At 39.4% G+C, this 26973-nt stretch overlaps 2 protein-coding genes across 2 annotated transcripts in view; both read right to left on the bottom strand.

The window, feature by feature from the left end:
• The window catches only part of LOC139418995 (15-hydroxyprostaglandin dehydrogenase [NAD(+)]-like), a 29302-nt gene extending 14124 nt beyond the window's left edge, over positions 1–15178 (bottom strand). Inside the window, exons 1-4 of the mRNA XM_071168801.1 lie at positions 14815–15178; positions 14493–14616; positions 13030–13136; positions 7844–7940 (exon numbers count right to left, since the gene is read on the bottom strand). Of these exons, the coding sequence (XP_071024902.1) occupies positions 7844–7940; positions 13030–13136; positions 14493–14616; positions 14815–14907 (421 nt within the window). The 5' untranslated portion in view covers positions 14908–15178. The remainder of the gene's footprint in view (positions 1–7843; positions 7941–13029; positions 13137–14492; positions 14617–14814) is intronic.
• Positions 15179–17770: 2592 nt separating this feature from the next.
• LOC139418996 (glycine receptor subunit alpha-3-like) overlaps positions 17771–26973 on the bottom strand; it is a 102494-nt gene continuing 93291 nt past the window's right edge. The window contains exons 7-9 of the mRNA XM_071168802.1: positions 25249–25463; positions 23641–23787; positions 17771–19224 (exon numbers count right to left, since the gene is read on the bottom strand). Coding sequence (XP_071024903.1) covers positions 18904–19224; positions 23641–23787; positions 25249–25463 — 683 coding nt within the window. The 3' untranslated portion in view covers positions 17771–18903. The remainder of the gene's footprint in view (positions 19225–23640; positions 23788–25248; positions 25464–26973) is intronic.

Raw genomic sequence — 26973 nt, 5'->3', positions numbered from 1 at the left:
CTGAAAGTATTTTGTGTGGATCGTTGACCAAAAATGATAATTAAATACGCTTTAATCCCACTTTGTAACAACAAAATGGCAAGGGGTGTGAACACTTTCTGAAGGCACTGTATCGGAATCACCCACAGGCATGGTTGGGGAACGTCTTGTTTTGGTTAGTAGCATAACTTTCACTTATCTGCTAGCGACAGCACTGAGGAATAGCATCTACATGTAGCGTAATGATAGAATATGATGTTACCAAGTGCACAGGGATGTGTTTACGCATCTAGAAAATATTTGGACGATCTTGGACATGCACAGAGTACAACCATGTGGTTGTAAACTGGTTGAAATGACGTCATTTCAACCAGCTTTGCCTGTTGTGCTGGGACAACTTGAATCGGAAGCTTCTCTCTCTCCGTCTCGAAACTATTATGCAATGAGTAATGAGCGAGGAACGAGAGAGAAAGAAATGAAAAAGAGAAAGAGGCTGCTGAGACAAGGGAAAAAAACATCACAGGAAGAAATGGGGCAGCAGGTAGCCTAGCTGTTAGAGCGTTGGATTGAATCCCTGAGCTGACAAGGTACAAATCTGTTGTTCTGCCTCTGAACAAGGCAGTTAACCCACTGTTCCTAGGCCATCATTGAAAATAAGAATTTGTTCTTAACTGACTTGCCTAGTTAAAAAGGTTCAATAATGTTATTTTTTTACATTTTAAAAATCAACCTCAGCAGGAGAATGATTAACCTCCAGTCTCCAGTTAGGACAGTCAACTCAGTCGTCAGTCCAAAGTTCCATTGGAGTTTGAATTCCAGCCCAGGATCTAAACAACCTACATGGAACTATTTCACAACTCTCTCTTTAGTTGCTCAGTGTATGAGTTTGGGGATTAGGTCCAAACAACCACAAAATCCTGTCATCCAACATCATCTATCATCCAACACAGCCACAGAACAATATTTCACATGATGGATGTCAACACATAGATAATGCGTATGAATGAGCCCAATGGCGTCATACGTCTCGCTTGTGATAAACATATAGTCTTGATTAAATTTAGATTTATGACATCTGTGTGACTGAATAGAGTCACGTGGAATATTTAGCAGAGAATCATCTTGATCCTAAACGGTTTGTGAATTGGCTGAGGGAGAATGGAGTTCAGGCATATCTGTGTCAGACAGAGAGAGAAACAGAGAGAGAGAAACAGAGAGAGAGAGACAGAGAGAGAGAGACAGAGAGAGAGAGACAGAGAGAGAGACAGACAGAGAGAGACAGACAGACAGAGAGAGACAGACAGACAGAGAGACAGACAGAGAGACAGACAGAGAGACAGACAGAGAGACAGAGAGACAGACAGAGAGACAGAGAGAGACAGACAGACACAGACAGACACAGAGAGACACAGAGAGAGAGAGAGAGACACAGACAGACACAGAGAGACACACAGAGAGAGAGAGAGACACAGACAGACAGACAGACAGACAGACAGAGACAGACAGAGACAGACAGAGACAGACAGAGACAGACAGAGACAGACAGAGACAGACAGAGACAGACAGAGAGGCAGTTAGTGATAAAGAGGGAGGGAGAGAGAAAGAGAGAGAAGAGAAAGAGAAGAGAGAGAGAGAGAGGGAGAGAACATAAAACACCAAATAAAAAGGAAGCGATTCCCAAACCTTCCATAACAAAGCCATCACCTACAGAGAGATGAACCTGGAGAAGAGTCCTCTAAGAAAGTTGGTCCTGGGGCTCTGTTTACAAACTGACCTCAGAAAGCCCCAGAACAGCAACACAATTAAACCCAACCAAATCATGAGGAAATAAAAAGATAATTACTTGACACATTGGAAAGAATTTACAAGCATTACGCTACACTAACATCTGCTAACCATGTGTATGTGACCAATAAAATGTGATTTGATTTGAATTAACAAAAAAACAGAGCAAACTAGAATGCTATTTGGCACTAAACGAGAGTACACTTGGGCAGCATACATGACCACTGTGACAAAATTAAGAAAAGCTTTGACTATGTGCAGATTCAGTGAGCATATCCTTGCTATTGAGAAAGGCCGCCGTAGGCAGACCTTGCTCTCAAGAGAAGACAGGCTATGTGCACACTGCCCACAAAATGAGGTGGAAACTGAGCTGCACTTCCTAACCTCCTGCCCAATGTATGACCATATTAGAGACACATATTTCCCTCAGATTATACAGACCCACAAATTCCAAAACAAATCAAATTTTGATAAACTCCCATATCTACTGGGTGAAATTCCACAGTGTGTCATCGCAGCAGCAAGATTTGTGACCTGTTGCCACAAGAAAAGTGCAACCAGTGAAGAACAAACACCATTGTAAATACAACCCATATTGACTTTCCCTTTTGTACTTTAACTATTTGCTCATTGTTACAACACTGTATATAATATGACATTTAGAATGTCTCTGTTCCTTTGAAACTTTGAGTATAATGTTTTCATTATATATTATCCCTTTCACTTGATTTGGCAATGTTTCCCATACCAATAAACCCCTTTGAATTTAGAGAGCGAGAGAAAGAAAGAAAGAAAGAAAGAAAGAGAGAGAAAGAGAGAAGTCACCATCCTCAGTTTATACACTGTTCTACCTTAATCAAACACAAGCAACTATGTTTTCAGCACTGATGTTTACATTCCAAAGGCCTGAGAACAGCCTCCCAACGATACAGTCTGTTTTCGGATCAAATGATTATAATTGCTTAGCGTTCGCACTGGAGAGTTCAAGCACAATATTCTCCAGTTGTATTTACAACTGTTTTATTACTGAAACTTAAATGTATTACCTATGATATTGTCAAGTAGTATTTCAACAAGCAGACCCAGGGGCCGGCTCCGGCCTTTTGGGGGCATAAGTGAGATGTAGTAAATTTGTATTTATTTATTTAACTAGCCAGATCAGTTAAGAACAAATTCTTATTTACAATAACGGCCTACCAGGGAACAGTGGGTTAACTGCCTTGTTCAGGAGCAGAACGACAGGTTTTTACCTTGTCAGCTTGGGGATTCGATACAGCAACCTTCGGTTACTGGCCCAAAGCTCTAAATCTCAGATATGCCCCCAAAACGGCCAGAGCCGACCCCTGGGTCTGCTTGACAATATCATAGGCTACCTGCTGCCCCAAGTTGCCCTGCTGCCCCGGGCAAATCATTTTAGTGGCCCCTGTGATAGAAACATTACGTATTTACCTTATTTATTTTATATTAATGGTTAACAATGAATATTTAACTAATAGTAAGATATTTCTGTCCTACTAATGCTGTGTTTTTATGGTCTCCACTCTAGTTCCCTGCAGCTAATCTGGGCATATGGTCACTAGAGATGGCTTGAGCTGACAAATGAGTTAAACACTGCATTACATAGACAGGAATGTGTTTTACTAGAGATAGCTTAAGAGTATATCAATCTCTCATTGTCTCAAAACCATCCTTGCATCTGGGAAACTAACAACCCCGTTCAGATAACGACCGGATGAAATCTTATGACGCCCCTTGGTCTGCATGGGCCATGACTAAGCATTCTGAACCAGCCATGACTAGGCATTCTTAGTGTCTGCTATATAAAGAATAAGCAAATTATTCAAACTTGCACCTTATATATTCTACTATTCTAAGAGGAGACCCCGACTGAGTAAAAAAATAAAAATAAACACAGATAGATCATTCTTTATGGGGGAGCATAATCTTATGTCACTTATGCCTGGAACTGGCCCTGCGCAGACCAATGATAATTATGTTGAAATTAGACAAGAGCACTTGACTCAAGTCCATGAGTACTAATGCACAAACTGTGGATCTTGGCACAGAAGTCACAACACCACATGACCACAACAGCCCAGTGTGAGGCTTGTCCACCTGTCTGGACTCCGCCCTCTGTCGGCATACATGTTAGCTCCCTGTGACCGCGTGTTCAAGAACCCAAAGGGGTCACGGGAAGGGAAATCTCTGCTGCTTACCAGACCAGGGGTCTCATTTATCAACCATGCACAGGCACAAATCTGTGTGTAAACCATGCGTGTAAAAATGGAAATTGATCAATAGGAATGTTTGCTTGAGAGTGTTTGTAAATGTACACACAGCCATGACCATGTGTAAGGATCACGTGGTGGATTAAGGAAACTGCTTGTCAAGTGTAGAATGGGGAAAATATGTTGAAATTATGAGAGTAATAATTCAATCATCTTTCAACATTTCCATTGGGAATGCATGGAACATCGCTTGGCACGCTGTATAATTTGACCACATCAGTGCATTGGTTACAATAATAATCCATATAAAGTACAGTCATTTGTTAAAATGAGAGGTATGAGTCAAAGTGAAACCATTGTTGACATACTATAAGACTGAGATAATGGGAAATTGCATGAGAGACGGCTAACCTTGCTCTGTTGGAAGATTTGGCACACGCTGCATTTTGCACAGAGCGAGTTTGTAGAGACAGATGGCACATTTTCTGTATTAAGTACAGGTTGGCTCATCAGATATCTTTTCTCAAAAATCCTATACGATTGTTTTTTGGAAGATTTAAGACGTACTTTAAAAAGGATACCATTCCAAAATGCATACCATTCCGGTGCACATCCAAGTGCTATCCACCCTCTGGTTTTTGGCAACGGATACTTTTCAGTGGAGGCTTGCCGATCACAGCCCTCGATGAGCCAATATTTTCAATGCAATCATCGGCAAAACAAACATTAACACGTGCAATTTCCATGCACCATCTCAAAACAGGTTGGTTCCCAAACACGAACGGCTCAATAGACGTCACCCTCATCAGCATAACATCACCAGCCTAAACTACTTAAACTATGTAAACAGAAATGGATGGATGGATGGCTTGTTGGCGAGTGTTGCCTACTCATTTGAAGTATACAGTGGGGCAAAAAAGTATTTAGTCAGCCACCAAATGTGCAAGTTGAGAGAGGCCTGTAATTTTCATCATAGGTACACTTCAACTATGACAGACAAAATGAGAAAAAAAATCCAGAAAATCACATTGTAGGATTTTTAATGAATTTATTTGCAAATTATGGTGGAAAATAAGTATTTGGTCACCTACAAACAAGCAAGATTTCTGGCTCTCACAGACCTGTAACTTCTTCCTTAAGAGGCTCCTCTGTCCTCCACTCGTTACCTGTAATAATGGCACCTGTTTGAACTTGTTATCAGTATAAAAGACACCTGTCCACAACCTCAAACAGTCACACTCCAAACTCCACTATGGCCAAGACCAAAGAGCTGTCAAAGGACACCAGAAACAAAATTGTAGACCTGCACCAGGCTGGGAAGACTGAATCTGCAATAGGTAAGCAGCTTGGTTTAAAGAAATCAACTGTGGGAGCAATTATTAGGAAATGGAAGACATACAAGACCACTGATAATCTCCCAAGATCTCACCCCGTGGGGTCAAAATGATCACAAGAACGGTGAGCAAAAATCCCAGAACCACACAGGAGGACCTAGTGAATGACCTGCAGAGAGCTGGGACTAAATTAACAAAGCCTACCATCAGTAACACACTATGCCGCCAGGGACTCAAATCCTGCAGTGCCAGACGTGTCCCCCTGCTTAAGCCAGTACATGTCCAGGCCCGTCTGAAGTTTGCTAGAGAGCATTTGGATGATCCAGAAGAAGATTGGGAGAATGTCATATGGTCAGATGAAACCAAAATAGAACTTTTTGGTAAAAACTCAACTCGTTGTGTTTGGAGGACAAAGGATGCTGAGTTGCATCCAAAGAACACCATACCTACTGTGAAGCAGGGGGTGGAAACATCATGCTTTGGGGCTGTTTTTCTGCAAAGGGACCAGGACGACTGATCCGTGTAAAGGAAAGAATGAATGGGGCCATGTATCGTGAGATTTTGAGTGAAAACCTCCTTCCATCAGCAAGGGCATTGACGATGAAAGGTGGCTGTGTCTTTCAGCATGACAATGATCCCAAACACACCGCCCGGGCAACGAAGGAGTGGCTTCGTAAGAAGCACTTCAAGGTCCTGGAGTGGCCTAGCCAGTCTCCAAATCTCAACCCCATAGAAAATCTTTGGAGGGAGTTGAAAGTCTGTGTTGCCCAGTAACAGCCCCAAAACTTCACTGCTCTAGAGGAGATCTGCATGGAGGAATGGGCCAAAATACCAGCAACAGTGTGTGAAAACCTTGTGAAGACTTACAGAAAACGTTTGACCTTATTGACCAAATACTTATTTTCCACCATAATTTGCAAATAAATTCATAAAAAATCCTACAATGTGATTTTCTGGATTTTTTTCCCTCATTTTGTCTGTCACAGTTGAAGTGTACCTATGATGAAAATTACAGGCCTCTCTCATCTTTTTAAGTGGGAGAACTTGCACAATTGGTGGCTGACTAAATACTTTTTTGCCCCACTGTATTTGCCATTGCTATGGCAACTTGAATTGTCCCAACGGTCCTCTTTTTGTAGTTGTTTTTATTTTTACAGGTCAAGTCACAACTGAGTAAGCTAAATAAAACCTTTTGATTGTACTCTGACACTAGCACCTCTATTTCAGTTACAGAGAAGAAAAAAAAGAAAAACAATTTGGTTGCGCCGTTGTATTTTATGGTACGGATTTGAATATCCCCCTCGGGTGTTAAAGGGAGGATTTTGACCATATATGGTTAATTAGGGGCGTTTCAAATTGCAAACAGCCAAGGTTGTGCTAGGAGGCTGAGAACAATTTGTATTTATCAATGGTTATCTCCTACCAGTGTGGGTTTGACGCTTGTAGGATTGTTTGATATATCACGATTTTTATATGGGTACCAACATTCTAAATTCTGTTTGTTAGTAGTATTTTAGAATAGTTTCTACCGAATATTAATAAATGAGGCCCTGGGTTCAAATACTGACTGAAATAATTTCAAATACTTTAGTGGTGCTTGATTGAGCTTGCCTGTTGCAATGGAATAATCGCAAGTCCAAACCCCACCCAGCTGGTACTCAAGGCAGACTTGAGAAAACGCCGAAAGCATTTGAAAGATTTTGAATAGTATGTGAACCCAGGTGTGCTGCTTATATGAAAACAGATTTAGTGACACTTGACTGAGTCTCACAGTCAGTGGGCTGTCTGTCATGGCATTACTGTCTCCACTCCAACAAATCTATCCCAATCCTACACAGCCCACCACCCACCAGCCCACCAAATTGACCCCCCCCCCCCCCCACTTCCTTGTCAGTTTAATGATTTTACTGCTGGATCAAGATGTAAGCCATTGAACCACCAGGCAGACATTCAGACAATTCTTGCACAAAGTGGTTGCGCTAGCTGACTTGGATTGCACCAATAATATGCTTTCTCAATCTCCACATGCTGCTGTGGAGAAAGATTGAAAAATGAGAAGTACTGTAGTTGTTAGTTTGCCGACTGAGACGATAGAACAGCCTTAACCTACCCCACTAAGCAAATAGGAGACGCACACAGCAATGCTTATTGTCCACTGTGAAAACACCATCAAACTCTAATCTATCAAGCGGTAATGTTGTAATGTTTGCTTTACACCTGTGATGTGTTATGGTACACTGTGTAACCATATCGTACCAAAACAAAGGCCTGGGAATTTCAACAATAACAGTGAATCAGTCAATGTGGTTCTTTATAGCTGATGACCTGTGACATATTCCATTACATAGGGGTTGCTCACATCAGCTGAAAGCAACCGCATTGCCAAAGACATAGCAAGTCATTCCCACACCCACATACACCACTGTTTCCCTTTTTCTTCTGTCTGTGAACGCTTCAATATATTGACGTGCAGCGTACAGTACATAAAGTATTGATGCATGTATGGAGCAGCCTTACCTGCCATGGATGAGACATTGATGATGACTCCTCCTTCTTTTCCATACTCTTTGCTCATATGATCCAGGGCCAGGTAAGTTCCCTTGATGACTGATGTCTATGGAGAGAAACAAGAGGGCTTGAGTTTCAATATCCAACACATACAACAGGCACACTGTTTTGCTCTTATTCACACTGTGGTAGAACTCTTCGCTGATGTCACGTAATGTAAACTAGGTTAAACTACAGAATCATGTAATATAATGTAAACTAGGCTAAACTACAGCATCATGTAATATAATGTAAACTAGGCTAAACTACAGCATAATGTAATATAATGTAAAACAGGCTAAACTACAGAATCATGTAATATAATGTAAACTAGGCTAAACTACAGCATTGTGTAATATAATGTAAACTAGTCTAAACTACAGCATCATGTAATATAATGTAAACTAGGCTAAACTACAGCATCGTGTAATATAATGTAAACTAGGCTAAACTACAGCATAATGTAATATAATGTAAAACAGGCTAAACTACAGCATCATGTAATATAATGTAAACTAGGCTAAACTACAGCATCGTGTAATATAATGTAAACTAGGCTAAACTACAGCATAATGTAATATAATGTAAAACAGGCTAAACTACAGCATCATGTAATATAATGTAAACTAGGCTAAACTACAGCATCATGTAATTTAATGTAAACTAGGCTAAACTACAGCATCATGTAATATAATGTAATATAGGCTAAACTACAGCATCATGTAATATAGTGTAAACCAGGCTAAACTACAGCATCATGTAATATAATCTAGGCTAAACTACAGCATCATGTAATATAATGTAAACTAGGCTAAACTACAGCATCATGTAATATAATGTAATCTAGGCTAAACTACAGCATCATGTAATATAATGTAAACTAGGCTAAACTACAGCATCATGTAATATAATGTCATCTAGGCTAAACTACAGCATCATGTAATATAATGTAAACTAGGCTAAACTACAGCATAATGTAATATAATGTAAAACAGGCTAAACTACAGAATCATGTAATATAATGTAAACTAGGCTAAACTACAGCATCGTGTAATATAATGTAAACTAGGCTAAACTACAGCATAATGTAATATAATGTAAAACAGGCTAAACTACAGCATCATGTAATATAATGTAAACTAGGCTAAACTACAGCATCATGTAATATAATGTAATCTAGGCTAAACTACAGCATCATGTAATATAATGTAAACTAGGCTAAACTACAGCATCATGTAATATAATGTCATCTAGGCTAAACTACAGCATCATGTAATATAATGTAAACTAGGCTAAACTACAGCATCATGTAATCTAATGTAAAACAGGCTAAACTACAGCATCATGTAATATAATGTAAAACAGGCTAAACTACAGCATCATGTAATATAATGTAAACTATGCTAAACTACAGCATCATGTAATATAATGTAAAACAGGCTAAACTACAGCATCATGTAATATAATGTAAACTAGGCTAAACTACAGCATCATGTAATCTAATGTAAAACAGGCTAAACTACAGCATAATGTAATATAATGTAATCTAGGCTAAACTACAGCATCATGTAACATAATGTAAACTAGGCTAAACTACAGCATCATGTAATATAATGTAAAACAGGCTAAACTACAGCATCATGTAATATAATGTAAAACAGGCTAAACTACAGCATCATGTAATTAATCTAGGCTAAACTACAGCATCATGTAATATAATGTAAACTAGGCTAAACTACAGCATCATGTAATATAATGTAAAACAGGCTAAACTACAGCATCATGTAATATAATGTAAAACAGGCTAAACTACAGCATCATGTAATATAATCTAGGCTAAACTACAGCATCATGTAATATAATGTAAAACAGGCTAAACTACAGCATCATGTAATATAATGTAAAACAGGCTAAACTACAGCATCATGTAATATAATCTAGGCTAAACTACAGCATCATGTAATATAATGTAAACTAGGCTAAACTACAGCATCATGTAATATAGTGTAAACCAGGCTAAACTACAGCATCATGTAATATAATCTAGGCTAATCTACAGCATCATGTAATATAATGTAAACTAGGCTAAATTACAGCATCATGTAATATAATGTAAACTAGGCTAAACTACAGCATCATGTAATATAATGTAAAACAGGCTAAACTACAGCATCATGTAATATAATGTAAAACAGGCTAAACTACAGCATCATGTAATATAATCTAGGCTAAACTACAGCATCATGTAATATAATGTAAACTATGCTAAACTACAGCATCATGTAATATAATGTAAAACAGGCTAAACTACATAATCATGTAATATAATCTAGGCTAAACTACAGCATAATGTAATATAATGTAAAACAGGCTAAACTACAGCATCATGTAATATAATGTAAACTAGGCTAAACTACAGCATCATGTAATATAATGTAAAACAGGCTAAACTACAGTATCATGTAATATAATGTAAAACAGGCTAAACTACAGCATCATGTAATATAATGTAAAACAGGCTAAACTACAGCATCATGTAATATAATCTAGGCTAAACTACAGCATCATGTAATATAATGTAAACTAGGCTAAACTACAGCATCATGTAATATAGTGTAAACCAGGCTAAACTACAGCATCATGTAATATAATCTAGGCTAATCTACAGCATCATGTAACATAATGTAAACTAGGCTAAACTACAGCATAATGTAATATAATGTAAAACAGGCTAAACTACAGCATCATGTAATATAATGTAAACTAGGCTAAACTACAGCATAATTTAATATAATGTAATCTAGGCTAAACTACAGCATCATGTAACATAATGTAAACTAGGCTAAACTACAGCATCATGTAATATAATGTAAAACAGGCTAAACTACAGCATCATGTAATATAATGTAAAACAGGCTAAACTACAGCATCATGTAATTAATCTAGGCTAAACTACAGCATCATGTAATATAATGTAAACTAGGCTAAACTACAGCATCATGTAATATAATGTAAAACAGGCTAAACTACAGCATCATGTAATATAATGTAAAACAGGCTAAACTACAGCATCATGTAATATAATCTAGGCTAAACTACAGCATCATGTAATATAATGTAAAACAGGCTAAACTACAGCATCATGTAATATAATGTAAAACAGGCTAAACTACAGCATCATGTAATATAATCTAGGCTAAACTACAGCATCATGTAATATAATGTAAACTAGGCTAAACTACAGCATCATGTAATATAGTGTAAACCAGGCTAAACTACAGCATCATGTAATATAATCTAGGCTAATCTACAGCATCATGTAATATAATGTAAACTAGGCTAAATTACAGCATCATGTAATATAATGTAAACTAGGCTAAACTACAGCATCATGTAATATAATGTAATCTAGGATAAACTACAGCATAATTTAATATAATGTAAACTAGGCTAAACTACAGCATCATGTAATATAATGTAAACTATGCTAAACTACAGCATCATGTAATATAATGTAAAACAGGCTAAACTACATAATCATGTAATATACTCTAGGCTAATCTATAGCATAATGTAATATAATGTAAAACAGGCTAAACTACAGCATCATGTAATATAATGTAAACTAGGCTAAACTACAGCATCATGTAATATAATCTAGGCTAAACTACAGCAGCATGTAATATAATTTAAAACAGGCTAAACTACAGCATCAGGTAATATAATGTAAAACAGGCTAAACTACAGCATCATGTAATATAATATAGGCTAAACTACAGCATCATGTAATATAGTGTAAACCAGGCTAAACTACAGCATCATGTAATATAATCTAGGCTAAACTACAGCATCATGTAATATAATGTAAACTAGGCTAATCTACAGCATCATGTAATATAGTGTAAACCAGGCTAAACTACAGCATCATGTAATATAATCTAGGCTAATCTACAGCATCATGTAATATAATGTAAAACAGGCTAAACTACAGCATCATGTAATATAATGTAAAACAGGCTAAACTACAGCATCATGTAATATAATCTAGGCTAAACTACAGCATCATGTAATATAATGTAAAACAGGCTAAACTACAGCATCATGTAATATAATCTAGGCTAAACTACAGCATCCTGTAATATAATGTAAACTAGGCTAAACTACAGCATCATGTAATATAGTGTAAACCAGGCTAAACTACAGCATCATGTAACATAATCTAGGCTAATCTACAGCATCATGTAATATAATGTAAACTAGGCTAAACTACAGCATCATGTAATATAATGTAAACTAGGCTAAACTACAGCATCATGTAATATAATGTAATCTAGGATAAACTACAGCATCATTTAATATAATGTAAACTAGGCTAAACTACAGCATCATGTAATATAATGTAAACTATGCTAAACTACAGCATCATGTAATATCATGTAAAACAGGCTAAACTACATAATCATGTAATATACTCTAGGCTAATCTATAGCATAATGTAATATAATGTAAAACAGGCTAAACTACAGCATCATGTAATATAATGTAAACTAGGCTAAACTACAGCATCATGTAATATAATCTAGGCTAAACTACAGCAGCATGTAATATAATTTAAAACAGGCTAAACTACAGCATCAGGTAATATAATGTAAAACAGGCTAAACTACAGCATCATGTAATATAATATAGGCTAAACTACAGCATCATGTAATATAGTGTAAACCAGGCTAAACTACAGCATCATGTAATATAATCTAGGCTAAACTACAGCATCATGTAATATAATGTAAACTAGGCTAAACTACAGCATCATGTAATATAGTGTAAACCAGGCTAAACTACAGCATCATGTAATATAATCTAGGCTAATCTACAGCATCATGTAATATAATGTAAACTAGGCTAAACTACAGCATCATGTAATATAATCTAGGCTAAACTACAGCATCATGTAATATAATATAATCTAGGCTAAACTACAGCATAATGCAAGATTGATTTTGCAGTTAGTCAAGTAACAGATTGTTTTGGAAAAATTGATTTTCACAAACTATCTCAATGGCAAGACATTCAATGACATTCAATCTAACATTTACTGGTGTTAGTCACACACACACACACACACACACACAGACACCCACACCCACCCCTCTTACCAGATTTACATCGATGGTCTTCTCCCAGTCCTTCTCATTGTTGATGCCAGCATTGTTGACAACAATGTCCAATCTTCCAAACCGGTCGACTGTACTTTGAAAAGCATCTGCAATATGAAAGAAGAGTCCAACACTTAGGTTGATTAACTATAGATGAACCCCTACAAGAAGAACACTACCAGTCCTTACGAGATGGACATTTGTCAAGAACATTGCATCTTTGTTTATTTACATCTAAACTGTCATTTCGATTCTATATCAAAGAAGAACATCTAGTTCTTAGGTTGATTATACAGGCTATAATTACTACAAGAACACTGCTTCTTTGTCTATCTAAGTAAACAAGTACATTCAAACAATTATCTAAGCCACAAAAACTGCCGTATAACAGGTATTCACCAGCACCTGCCTTTCAGCTGAAAACATTCCGCAAGAAAACCTTCAATTAAAAAAAATATATATAATAATAATAATCACCTTAACCAAAGTAGGAGCAACAAGTCAAGTACGTTGCTTTACTTTAACAACAAATGTCTAACAAATGTCCAGTCTTACAAGACTAAATGGACTGTGTCGACGTTTACGTTTCAGTCGTGCATTGACAGTGTTCAGTGTTCAGTGTTGGTTGAATGGACTCTTAGAAGCACAGATATTTAGGTAAGGCTACATCCAAGAACATTCCAATGTCTTTTGCCTGGGGCGTTTTGGAAATCATTTCAAAAGTAACTAATTCATTTCCACACAATGAAAGTCTGTTTCAGAGGTGAATGATGTGTTAAAATAGCCTAAAGGTGATCGAAAATTAGAATATTCAGAATTCTAAACCACTGCGCAGCATGAAATAAAATAGACTATTATGCATTTAGCCAAAATGCTAAAGTTAGACTAGGCATATAGCTATACTTTAAAAAAAAGTAGGTTAGGCTAATAACCTTTAATAGCCTCTAAACTATACTTTTAAAAGTAGGTTAGGCTAATAACCTATAATAACCTCTAAAGAAAAAATAGCAGTACCATAGTAAAGTTGCAATTACCTTTGCCTAGTCAGACTGTTACCATGGTTACCCAATGGACAGTATATTCTTTACAAGCCAGAATGTTGAATAAAATTATATGTACATTTACTTTACCGGTTGTCCATACTGTTGGTCCTTTTTACCGTAAGGCAGTGGCGATAAAATGTCCATAGAATGTATAATCAAACCAACTTTTCAAACCGCTGGTAGTGGGTTCAGATGTGTATCACCTGAAAGCTGCTCACTCGATGTAAATACATGCAAGCGATGTATGCATACTTTCCAAACTCGTACACGTGTTTATATTGTTTCGTGCAATGTGCCAGGTGATAGAAAGCAGTACCAGCGCTTAGAGCTTGTGAGAGGAAATGTTCCAAACAAATGAATTGCATTCATCTCAGACTATGAACCAGAAGTATCACAGTTTTATTGTCAGGCAACCATTACCTTTAAGTTTCAATCTGTCCGTCACGTCACACTGAATGAAAATGCAGTTCCCATCTCCAAACTCTCCATTTAAAATCTTCTTGCATTCCTCTCCGACACTTTGATTCAAGTCAACAAGTGCAACCTGCGGGTATAAAATCAGAACATCTACAAAACTATGTACAAATATTTAAAGCGGTTCCTGTGCAACACAGTTGGTTTTGGCTCCATTACAACCACGATAGATTGGTACAAGCGCCGCGCGTAAAATGCGTAAAGTAACCAAAACCACCGTCCATTTACGGGCGACATTAGGCTAATAACTTTATATATAAACACCAACCTTTGCTTCATTCTTCAGAAGGCTTTCTGCGACGGCTCTACCGATACCTTGCGCACCGCCCGTAACGAGAGCCACTTTACCTCGCAGAGTCATCTTTTACGCTTCATCTGGCTGCGACACGCCGCGCTGCTTTATGTAGGCTCCTATATCATCTGGTATTTTAGTTGTCAGAAAAGGGGCGTGTGGTGTATGTAGCGCTAAATAAACACACGGCGGATAATTACGCCGTCTCGTCTTTCACCTTTTTCATATTCCAAACCGACCTCCCAATGAGATAGGCCTACAGTAGAAGCTCACTACTGGCATCATAGAATTACATATTTCTCAATTTAATATAATCTCTGTGACTGGCAACAAACAGCATGAGGGAATATCTACTGCCATGCCCTTCATATTGGGCAACAATGCAGTGACGTCATAAAGCTCGCTATTGGTAGGCCTACAGTCTATTTTGAAAGGCAATAGCTTAACGTTAGATTGGGAATGCATTTTATGACGTTGAGATATAGACCTGCAGTATATGATATCCCTTTATATGACCATTTGCCTCTGCCAAGAGGCCTGAAACTTCATCAAGGACATCAACCACTGGAGTCACTGGCCTGTCCACCACGCAATCATTCAGAAGGCAAGGTCAGTACAGGTGCATCAAAGCTGGGACCAAGAGACTGAAACACAGCTTCTATCTCAATGCCATCAGACTGTTAAATATCCATCACTAGCCGGCTACCACCCAGTTACTCAACCCTGCACCTTAGAGCCTGCTGCCCTATATACACAGACAGACATGGAATCACTGGTCACTTTAATAATGGAACACTAGTCACTTTAATAATGTTTACATGCTCTTTTACTCATTTCATATGTATACAGTATACTGTATTTTGGTCCCCCCCCCCCCCCAAAACAAAAATAGTTTTTGCTTGTCCTAAAATGCATATATTTATTCATTAAATTATTTTACTTTTTAGATTTGTGTGTATTGTTGTGAATTGTTAGATACTACTGCACTGTTGGAGCTAGGAACACAAGCATTTCGCTGCACCCACAATAACATCTGCTAAATACGTGTGTGCGGCCAATAAAATGTGATTTGAACAACAGGGCACAGCAGGGTCACGGGTTCTATACCCACTCTGTGTGATCCTCTGAATTGATACCGTAACAAAGACACAAATTACAAAATCTTCATTTAGAAATGTACGTTTTTTCCCCCTCTATCTTTTCCTCCAAAGGACCTTTATTAGATTTATGAAAAGTATTTACAGATGTACATTATACTGGGAAAAAAAAGCACATGTGTTCGTTCTTCTCATCATCACAGCAGCAACTAAAACACAGGTCAAACACAAGTTCAAAAATAAATCTATTGACATTGAATTCAGTTCATGCATCTAACATTTAATAATACTGTCATTTTTTTTGTACAAAATAAAGTATTTAAATACACTTGCAATAGAAATGTACATGAAACGTATATTAATTCATCCTTCACATTGTGTTTAGCTGTGTCAAATACTAATATGTAGAAGTGGTATTAAAATCTGTAGAACTATATGAAAACTTTGACACTTTATGAAGGAATGTGGGAGTATAGATATGTTTTTACTACCAAAAGTATATGGCACAGTATCTCTTCCTAGATTTAATCAGTAGTTGTTTTTAAATAGTGTAAAATTCTGGAAATGTCTTACCAAATATTGTTTTTAAATATCTTTCAAAAAACATCACAACAGTCTTGGAGTACAAGAACCCGTCAACCATCTAAAAGAAGGAGAGGAGATTGATATATTGCACGTTTCATAGATGTATCCATAAATATGTTTATTTGATTGTCTTCTCCATTGTGAGTCATCTTAAAATTAGGTCAGGTCTTTACACTGCAGTTTCAGACTGTCTCTGTGTGTCATCAGGTTTGATCAAACACAAGAATATGATACGACTGAATCATTGCCCATTTGTCCGATATTCCGATCATTTGTCTGTTCATACAGCTCTGTTGTTGATAATCATTTCAGTATATCAACATACTGTACAAAGTAAACAACCCCTCATTTCTATAATTATTTTTTAAATATAGTTAAATAAAATTTTACTTCATCATAACAATTACAATCTATTCTAAATTCTTTCTTCATCTCTATACATCGACTTTGACCCCCCAACTTATGGAGTGTGTGAATTCCTTTAATTTAAAAGTCTTACATCCCATACATCTAACTATTCAAATATAGGTACTCTGGATACTGAACCTACTGTAGATAACAGTTATAACTTACTTGTGATGGTGCTCCCCAGGGTTGTGTACTGCTACCACCACAGTTTCTGAGTGATATGCTCAGTGACATCAGAGCAATAGTAATTTGAGAGCATTTGATAGACAAACATGATAAAATAAATATTATATTGAAAGGCAAGTTGTAAACCAAGAAGTGAAAGGCCTGATTCAGGCTGTGTATAGTATTATGGCTATATACTGTTAAAGTAACTGCCAAGTGAAAATCTCCCTTTTAAAGTTCATATTCTGTTAACTAATTTCCAAATAATGTTGCTGACTCGTCCTATACTCGTATTTGTGAACAAAGCATAAATTGGAGAGAAAAAAACACTTAAAAAAACTCCACCTCAAACTTGTATCTCAAACAGACCGTTTAAAAAATGCTTGCCATTTCCTCATAGAACATGTCATCTCCCTGAGGAGGATGAGCTGGCCAATCAACGGCCGACTTGAGTTAATACTTTTATATACCCATACTATTCTGTTGGTAGGCTACGTCCACACCCTTCAAACACAGAAAACCTGTTCTTTTAACATACTTCATTAAAACATTTAGAAAACTATTTCACTCCTATTGTAAGAAATTATAGGTCATATTTAATTGAAATCTGAAAACACTCGGCAGTTACTTTAATGATATCCTCAGCTTTCCAAATTCACAGTGGGGACTCATGGCGACTACATCGGTATCAAATCTCTCTTTTTATATTCTATTTTCATGTTGTTCATTCAGTTTTTCTCAGTCGGTTACCTCTTTGGTCGATCCTTTGTTAGCTTGTGTTGAGATTCTAGGTAATTTAAGGTTGATGCTTTCACATATTTGGCCCCCTGTTTGACTTGAGTGTTTCGGCAGTGGCTTGTTTGACCGAGTGAACGGAACAGTGAATAGTGAATCATCATTTTGTGGAAATAAGGAAATTAAGGAAATCAAGGTGAGAAAAAAACATGTTCACACCGTAGTTGAGTTTGTGCTGAGTGTGGACCTGGGGAGTTGAATCACTCAACAAAGTCACAAAGAGGTTAATTACGTTTCTGTACGTGATGAGTAGCACTAGGGACGGGACATTTAACCCACAATAGTGAGTTGGAAATGTGTCAAAGTGGCAGCTTTTTATGTCTGAGAATTATAACAAACATCTGATGGTTATAATAAAGATACACTATAATCTGGTGGAAAATCTACAAAGGACTTGAGTGTACTGGAAGTTTTCACTTGTTTACCAGTGTTGTATGGAAACTGTACTGTAATAGAACATTGGCAGTAAAGCTGTAAGACACAAGTGTGTGTGTGTGTGTGTGTGTGTGTGTGTGTGTGTGTGTGTGTGTGTGTGTGTGTGTGTTCGTGACAGAGGGTTTGCAGAGGTGAATAAAAGCATCGCTCCTGTTTTGACTGCACATTGTGTAGGGTGGTGAAGTGGGACTCGTCCAATACTCCAAACTGGTCTCCCGTTGCATAGTGAGCACGGTGTCTGTCCTCTCTTGTTGTTGGTGGGCGATACGGACATTACTCTGCTCTGTAAATACTCAGTTCATCTCCCGAGTGTAAGTCATCTCCTTAATCCTCTTTTTAAAACCTTGGCAGGGCTTTGTTTTGGAACCCCAGGTAGTTGGTGAACTGCCAAATGTCAATGTCAAACAGTTCCCACATTGTAAGGAGGGACCGGGGTCTACTTTCCCCATGTGTCATTGTACTGTACTGTACTGTAATGTACCCTACTGTACTGTACTGTAATGTACCCTACTGTACTGTACTGTAATGTACCCTACTGTGCTGTACTGTAATGTACCCTACTGTACTGCAGTGTTCTGTACTAGTCCTTGTGCACATCCTCAGCCCGGAGAATCTTGTACAGGACCCAGTAGAAAATGTTAAAAAACAGGAAGGCCAGGGGGAAACCCGCCCGCGATACCGTGTCGATCTTCTTGGCGCGGTCGATGAACAGCTTTCTCATCTCTTCGTGGCTCTTGGCGGCCGGGTCCTTCTTGGGGTGCTGGGCGGGCTGTGGCCCCGCGGCGCCCGGGGTGGTGGCGGCGTTGTTGGTGGCCTTGGGGATGGTGCCGTCCTTGACAGCAGTGCCGCCACCGCCGGTCGTGGTGGTGAAGCTGAGGCGGCTCTCCCTCAGGTCGTCGTCCTACGAACAGGAAAGGCGGGAGTTAGTTAGATAGGGGTCAGATGTCAAAGATGAATAAATTCCCAGAACGGGAACAGCTCCCCCGATGGACTGCCTTGAGGTGCTCCAGAGAGGGACACTGAAATGTCATCCCTCTCCCTCAATTGATCTTGCTCTCCCTCCTCTCTTAACCATGGGGGATCGCTTGCCATAGCAACAGCAGCAGCAATATGACAGGCTGACTAAGTCTCCCAGCCAAGTACACTTCAGTCTCCCTCCTGCTAACACTCCAAATAGACTTGACTTCAACTAAACTCCAGCCTTTGACTTCATGTTGAGTCAATGCCTATTCTCCCTAACTCAATAAATCTATCAAAGTGCAACATGAACATGGAGTGATTTGTGCGTCATGAGACCTTGCTTAAAACCTCTAGTCTATCATTGTTTTTATAACCCATAATGCCTCTGGTGTTATCCTAGGACACACCCCTCTCTCTTTCAAACCTACTCATTCCTGTACCCTTTAGAGTCGTCACCACTCAAGCAACCCCCTGGCCTTTTCCCTCAAATGTCAAAACTGGGGTCGAAAAAAAAGAGCTCAGAACTGGAAATTCTTTTAAAAGCAATTGACATCATATGAATGAAGGGGTAAACCTTTGGCCTATGCACAAACAAAGCCCTGCACGTGATAGTTTTATTTGACATTACCAATATGGAAATGATTTAAATGGAATGAAAACAGGATCAATACGAGTTGAGCAATCATTTTTCCATGAGCGAATTCACAATGAACAACAAATGATATGTTGACATGAGGGAAGAATAGGAAAGCAGGAAATGTTTGGATATTTTCCTTATTTCCAGGCTTAAATGCAATTTCTACAGAAATGCATTTGGATAGGAGAATAAAAAGAAACAAACAGCAACACCAACTGAAAGGAACAAGGGACTGGGAGTGGAAACAGGGAGTGTGTGTGTGTGTGACAAGTTGACAACAGACCATTATGACATTAAACACATTATGAAGAATAATGGAATGCCATTAGTGTAATGAAGAATGTCACAGAGTCAATGAGTCACTACATCAGCATTGTGAGTCACATTATGCTTAAAGGGATACTTCGGGAAATCGACAATGGAGCCCTTTATCCACTTCTCAAGAGTCAGATGAACTGGAGACCATTTTTACGCCTCTTCATGCAGTTTGAAGGAAGTTGCTAACTGGCGCTAGCACAAAGACTAGACTTCTATGGTAACGTTTAGCATTCTAGCTTTTACCATAGGCGTCCAGTCAGTAGTTAGCATTGGCTCGCAAAACCACCTCCAACTAACTTCATACTGGATGCAGAGATATAAAAAATGGGATCCACAAGGTCATCTGATTCCAGGGAAGATTTAATTGCCACACATTTTTACAACACATTCTCTTTGATGAAATACTGTAAAAAAATGTTTTTAAAAGGTCTGTTTCTATGCTGTCTTTGTATATTTCTCATAATTAGGTGTGAAAATCAATATGAATATGGAGAGAACACCAACAACGACAAACAGCAGAGGAACAGCACACAACTACAAGAAACACAAACACACAAACGTATGACCAGATGGAGTGCGGGGTTCTTATAGCTGGGTCCTAATGTTCTTTACCCCGTCAAGAGGAATTGTAGATGTGGCCCATAGATCCATATATGGCCGTATCGTTGTTTCTCAAACCATTAAAGCGTCTCAATGACTCAGCCAGCTCATTGGGATCAATGGAGTGATCCTCATCACCATTCTTTCATCACAGGAGAAGCATGCAAATGGAAAACATAAACAAACAAAGTACTAAAATGATGATGAGAATCATACAATAGAGGAATTCACTGTGGATATGCCTGAAACCCTGTGGATATACCTGAAACCCTGTGGATATGCCTGAAACCCTGTGGATATGCCTGAAATGCCGTGGATATGCCTGAAACGTCGTGGATATGCCTGAAACGCTGTGGATGTGCCTGACACGCTGTGAATATGCCTGAAACGCAGAGGATATGCCTGAAACGGCGTGGATATGCCTGAACGCCGTGGATATGCCTGAAACGCCAAGGATATTCCTGAAACGCCGTGGATGTGCCTGAAACCCTGTGGATATGACTGAAACCCTGTGGATATGCCTGAAACGCCATGGATATGCCTGAAACCCTGTGGATATGACTGAAACCCTGTGGATATGCCTGAAACGCTGTGGATATGCCTGAAACGCCGTGGATATGCTTGAAACCCTGTGGATAGGCCTGAAACCCTGTGGATATGCCTGAAACGCCATGGATATGCCTGAACGCCGTGGATATGCCTGAAACCCTGTGGATATGACTGAAACCCTGTGGATATGACTGAAACCCTGTGGATATGACTGAAACCCTGTGGATATGCCAGAAATACATGAAAATAGACAAGAACAGCAAACAAGAAGGTGAATCAAAACGAAAGTTGTGCCATGCTTTAAGAAACTGGGCGAGGTGAAATTGAACATAACATAATTTGTGTGTGTGTGTGTTGGTATTTGACTTCTAGACAAGTTCGTTACCTCAAGTTAGTTAGAGAAAGGCTGAGCCCTGCATGTTTGAATTGACAATGACCCCTATCCACTTAGTGACTTTTTCCTCCTCTTGGTTACCAGCAGTGTTCATTCATCTTTATCTCATCGTGTTCTATCCTGATTTCCCTCCATCTCTTTGATTTTATTGGCCTGAGTATTCCCTTGGTAAAATCCACACAGTATAAAGCAAATGGACTCTTCCCCTGGTACAGAGAGAGGCCGTCTTTTTTGTATGTCTTTATATTAATGGATAAGGGATAGGAAGAAACACAGACACCAGCCAAATGTTCAGACACTGACCCGTTCTGTCCTTCAGGAAGCTTTGTAGTAAACATGTCGAAGTAAACATTGGAAGTTTTATCCTTGGTGTACCACAGGTTTGTGTAGTAACAGTATATGGCCACAGGGGAGCAGTGTTGACTCAAAGGTGGATGGTAGAACATTGCACCTGTTGGGGAAGTTGCTTTGCTGTTGTGCCTCAATTTTTACTTTGTGTCAAACAAGGCCATGTTGTTTTGCCTAGTCCGAATACAAAGATTATGCTAACTTTCTATAGTCTACTTTCATGAGTAAGACTTTGTTCGCAATTGAATTGCCTGGATAAATAGCTTCAATAACCTAAATAAGCAAGCCTTTTGACCATAGAGACATGGTTTATCTGACCCAGACCCAGAGTCCAGGCTAGGTCCCGATTTAGCGACAGACAGCGTATAATTGGACTTTTCCGTCTTAATCTTTTAAAATGTCCAAAAGGCCAGAAACCCAATTAACCACAGAGTCAAGGCCACTAAGCCGCCCGACATCCGTCAAGTCACATTTTTGGCCGACTAATTCCCAGAGCTCCTCTGTCAACCTCATCTTTTGACATTTCTCAACATCCTCAGACAGTCTTCAGACAACATTTCATGTTACACTGCTTGTTTCATGGATTTTGACACAAGTAGTTGTGGTTCGCTACAGTGCTACAAGCTCTAAACATTAGCAATCCAATATAATACAATTTATGGTATAAACCCTCAACAATAACACTAAGTGGACAGAATATTAGGAATACCTGCTCGTTCCATGATATAGACTGACCAGGTGAAAGCTATGACCCCTTATTGATGTCACTTGTTAATTCCACTTCAATCAGTGTCGAGGAAGGGGAGGAGACAGGTTAAAGAAGGATTTTTAAGCATTGAGACAACTGAGACATGGATTGTGTTTGTGTGCCAGGGCAAAAGAAGGGCAAGGCAAAATATAAAGTGACTTTGAACAGGGTGTGGTAGTAGGTGCCAGGTGCAAGGGTTTGTGTCAAGAAATGCAACCCTGCTGGGTTTTTCACACTCGACAGTTTCCCGTGTGTATCAGGAATGGTCCACCACCCAAAGGACATCCAGACAACTTGACACAACTGTGGGAAGCATTGGAGTCAACATGGGCCAGCATCCCTGTGGAACGCTTTTGGCACCTTGTAAAGTCACGGCGAATCGAGGTTGTTCTGAGGGCAAAAGGGGAAGGTGTCCCTAATTTGGTATACTCAGTGTACATGTACTGTATGTCTGAGAAGGATATATCTCTGAAGGATAGAATTGCTTGTTTCATTATTTGTTAGGTTTCTAATGTTTGGTTATACTCAGTGCATGTCTGAGAAAGATATATCTGGGACGTATAGAATTGCTTGTTTCATTATTTGTTAGGAGCTAAAGCATTGAGATTTGAGTTATTCATTAGAGCTTTGTGACTACTTACTTCAGCCTCAGAGCTCCTTCAGGAACCACACCATAACGGCAATATGCAGTCATTGTTGCACGGAGTTGTCTGTTCACACTCTGATTCAAAGAACGTGTTCTAGATTGGTCTGTAAACGTTACCTTCTTCTTCGTTCTCCGCGGGCGGAGTCTTAACAGTTCCTTGTGTTGCCTGGAGACAAAGTTGACGGCGGCGTACTCGAGCAGAGCGGAGAATACGAAGAGCAGACACACCGCCATCCAGATGTCGATGGCCTTCACATAGGACACCTACAACACCAGGAGAGACAAAGTCACAGTCACACAGTCAGAGAGCAGAGACAGACCGACAGACAGACAGACGGAGACAAAGTCACAGTCACACAGTCAGAGAGCAGAGACAGACCGACAGACAGACAGACGGAGACAAAGTCACAGTCACACAGTCAGAGAGCAGAGACAGACCGACAGACAGACAGACAGACGGAGACAAAGTCAGTCACACAGTCAGAGAGCAGAGACAGACCGACAGACAGACAGACGGAGACAAAGTCACAGTCACACAGTCAGAGAGCAGAGAGCAGAGACAGACCGACAGACAGACAGGCGGAGACAAAGTCACAGTCACACAGTCAGAGAGCAGAGACAGACCGACAGACAGACGGAGACAAAGTCACAGTCACACAGTCAGAGAGCAGAGACAGACAGACAGACCGAGAGACAGACAGACGGAGACCACGTCATAGTCAGAGAGCAGAGACAGACACACAGACAGACAGACAGACAGACAGACAGACAGACAGACAGACAGACAGACAGACAGACAGACAGACAGAGACAAAGTCATAGTCACACAGTCAGAGAGCAGAGACAGAGAGCAGAGACAGACCGACAGAGATCAAGGAGATCAAGGAGTTGAGAGAATGAATAGTCTGACATTATCTGGCAGAATTTCATAGAATTTCATAGAATTTCAACTGTCTGGCCAAGTTTGCAGCTTGTTTTATGTTGTCATTTCACAGAGATTGGATTGATGCTGTTACATAATCTGGAGTATGTTAGGAGTGTATGAGAATACATAATACATGTATATATCAAATATGTGTCATGGAGTATTTAGTTGTTTTTATCTTGATACCGCCCATACTGTTTGCTGCCGTATATGTAAGGTTTTAATGGCGCAAAAACTATATTTGTCTGTGTTTTATATACATTTCCACACTATTAGGTTGGAATAATGCTGTGAAATTGTGAAAATGATGATAATGCCCCGTTAGTGTAAGAGCTGTTTGAAAAGACCACCTGGAATTTCAGCCTGTTTTGGTGGGATGACATCACAGGTGGTAAATTAGTTAATAGACCAATAAGAAAGAGAGTTCCAAGCCTCTCTGCCAATAACAGTTAGTTTTCAGTTTCCCCCTCCCCACTCAGACCACTCCCAGACAGTCCTAGCTAAATCCTTGCTTGAGAAATGGACCTTTGCTCAGAGGATATGATTTTAACTGTTACCCAGAAGTGATTTGATATTGGAGGTAACAGCTGCATTGAACCTTTAACATGTAGTCTGTCATGATGTTACCGTTTTATCTTTCAAGGAGATCGATATGCAATCACTTATATCAAGACGGTGAAGGAGGGACACCTTTTTGCGTGAGTACCAGTGGTGATGCACACAGCACACTCTCCTGCCAACCCACACACACTCACTCACACTCTCACACTCTCACACACTCTGCCCCCCCCCCGACCCACCTTAGGTAGAGACGTTCTAGAACCGGAGCTCTGGGTGGTCATGGTGAGCACGGTGGTGATGCCCAGCGCCACCCTGGCGGGCGCGGCATCCATGTTGATCCAGAAGGAGACCCAGGAGAGGATGACGATGAGGAGGCTGGGGATGTACATCTGGATCAGGTAGTAGCCCATCTGTCTCTCCAGGTGGAATCGCACCTCGATACACGTGAACTTCCCTGTGTGGAGGAGGAGGAGAGAGACAGAGGGGAGGAGAGAGACTGAGACAAGCGCCTATGTTTCCTTTGTTTCGTGTTAAAGTCTGCCTGAATAACATACTTGGAAACGTACCGTGGAAGTGTATAGGCAAGATGAGGCGTACTCCTTCGGAGACGATTAGGTTTCTCTGTCGACCATATCTTACAGACGTCAGCCTTCCTCCTCTCATACACACTGTATACTGCACATGTAAACAAGCCCACACACAAACTGCACACGTGGCTTCTCAGAAAATCTAAATTCTAGCAACCCATATAATATGCAAAAGCTGTGGAGGAGTTGAAATCCATCTCCATGTTGTCGGTCCATGCAGCTGTGGTTATCTCGATCCTCAAAGCTCAGTGCATGGGCCTCAGATGAAAATGCCAGTCATGCTCTCTGCCTTTGATGCGTCAACGTTTTGTCAGATCTCCCCACCATCACACACACACACACACAAACACACACACACACCCAACCCTCAGTTCATAGGTTACCAGTGCCCCGCTCAATACGGAAGTGGTCTGATGAGGCAGACGCCAGGCTACAAGACTGTTTTTCTAGCACACAGACTGGGATATGTTCCGGTATCCAATAGCATTGAGGAGATTACCACATCAGTCACGGTTTTAATCAATAAGTGTATAGACGACGTCCCCACAGATTTATTATGTGTAAAATTTGATTTCACCTTTATTTAACCAGGTAGGCTAGTTGAGAACAAGTTCTCATTTACAACTGCGACCTGGCCAAGATAAAGCAAAACAGTGTGACACAAACAACAACACAGAGTTACACATGAAATAAACAAACATACAGTCAATAACACAATAGAAAAAGTATATATACAGTGTGTGCAAATGAGATAAGATAAGGGAGGTAAGGCAATAAATAGGTCATAGTGGCGAAATAATTACAATTTAGCAATTAAACACTGTAGTGATATATGTGCAGAAGATGAATGTACAAGTAGAGACACTGGGGTGCAAAGGAGCAAAAAAAATAAATAAATAAATAACAGTATGGGGATGAGGTAGTTGGATGGGCTATTTACAGATGGGCTATGTACAGTGCCTTGCGAAAGTATTCGGCCCCCTTGAACTTTGCGACCTTTTGCCACATTTCAGTCTTCAAACATAAAGATATAAAACTGTATTTTTTTGTGAAGAATCAACAACAAGTGGGACACAATCATGAAGTGGAACGACATTTATTGGATATTTCAAACTTTTTTAACAAATCAAAAACTGAAAAATTGGGCGTGCAAAATTATTCAGCCCCCTTAAGTTAATACTTTGTAGCGCCACCTTTTGCTGCGATTACAGCTGTAAGTCGCTTGGGGTATGTCTCTATCAGTTTTGCACATTGAGAGACTGAAATTTTTCCCATTCCTCCTTGCAAAACAGCTCGAGCTCAGTGAGGTTGGATGGAGAGCATTTGTGAACAGCAGTTTTCAGTTCTTTCCACAGATTCTCGATTGGATTCAGGTCT

This window comes from Oncorhynchus clarkii, chromosome 10 (genome assembly GCF_045791955.1).
Source record: "Oncorhynchus clarkii lewisi isolate Uvic-CL-2024 chromosome 10, UVic_Ocla_1.0, whole genome shotgun sequence".
In the NCBI taxonomy this organism is placed as follows: domain Eukaryota; kingdom Metazoa; phylum Chordata; class Actinopteri; order Salmoniformes; family Salmonidae; genus Oncorhynchus; species Oncorhynchus clarkii.
This window is presented reverse-complemented; position numbering and strand designations above follow the sequence as displayed.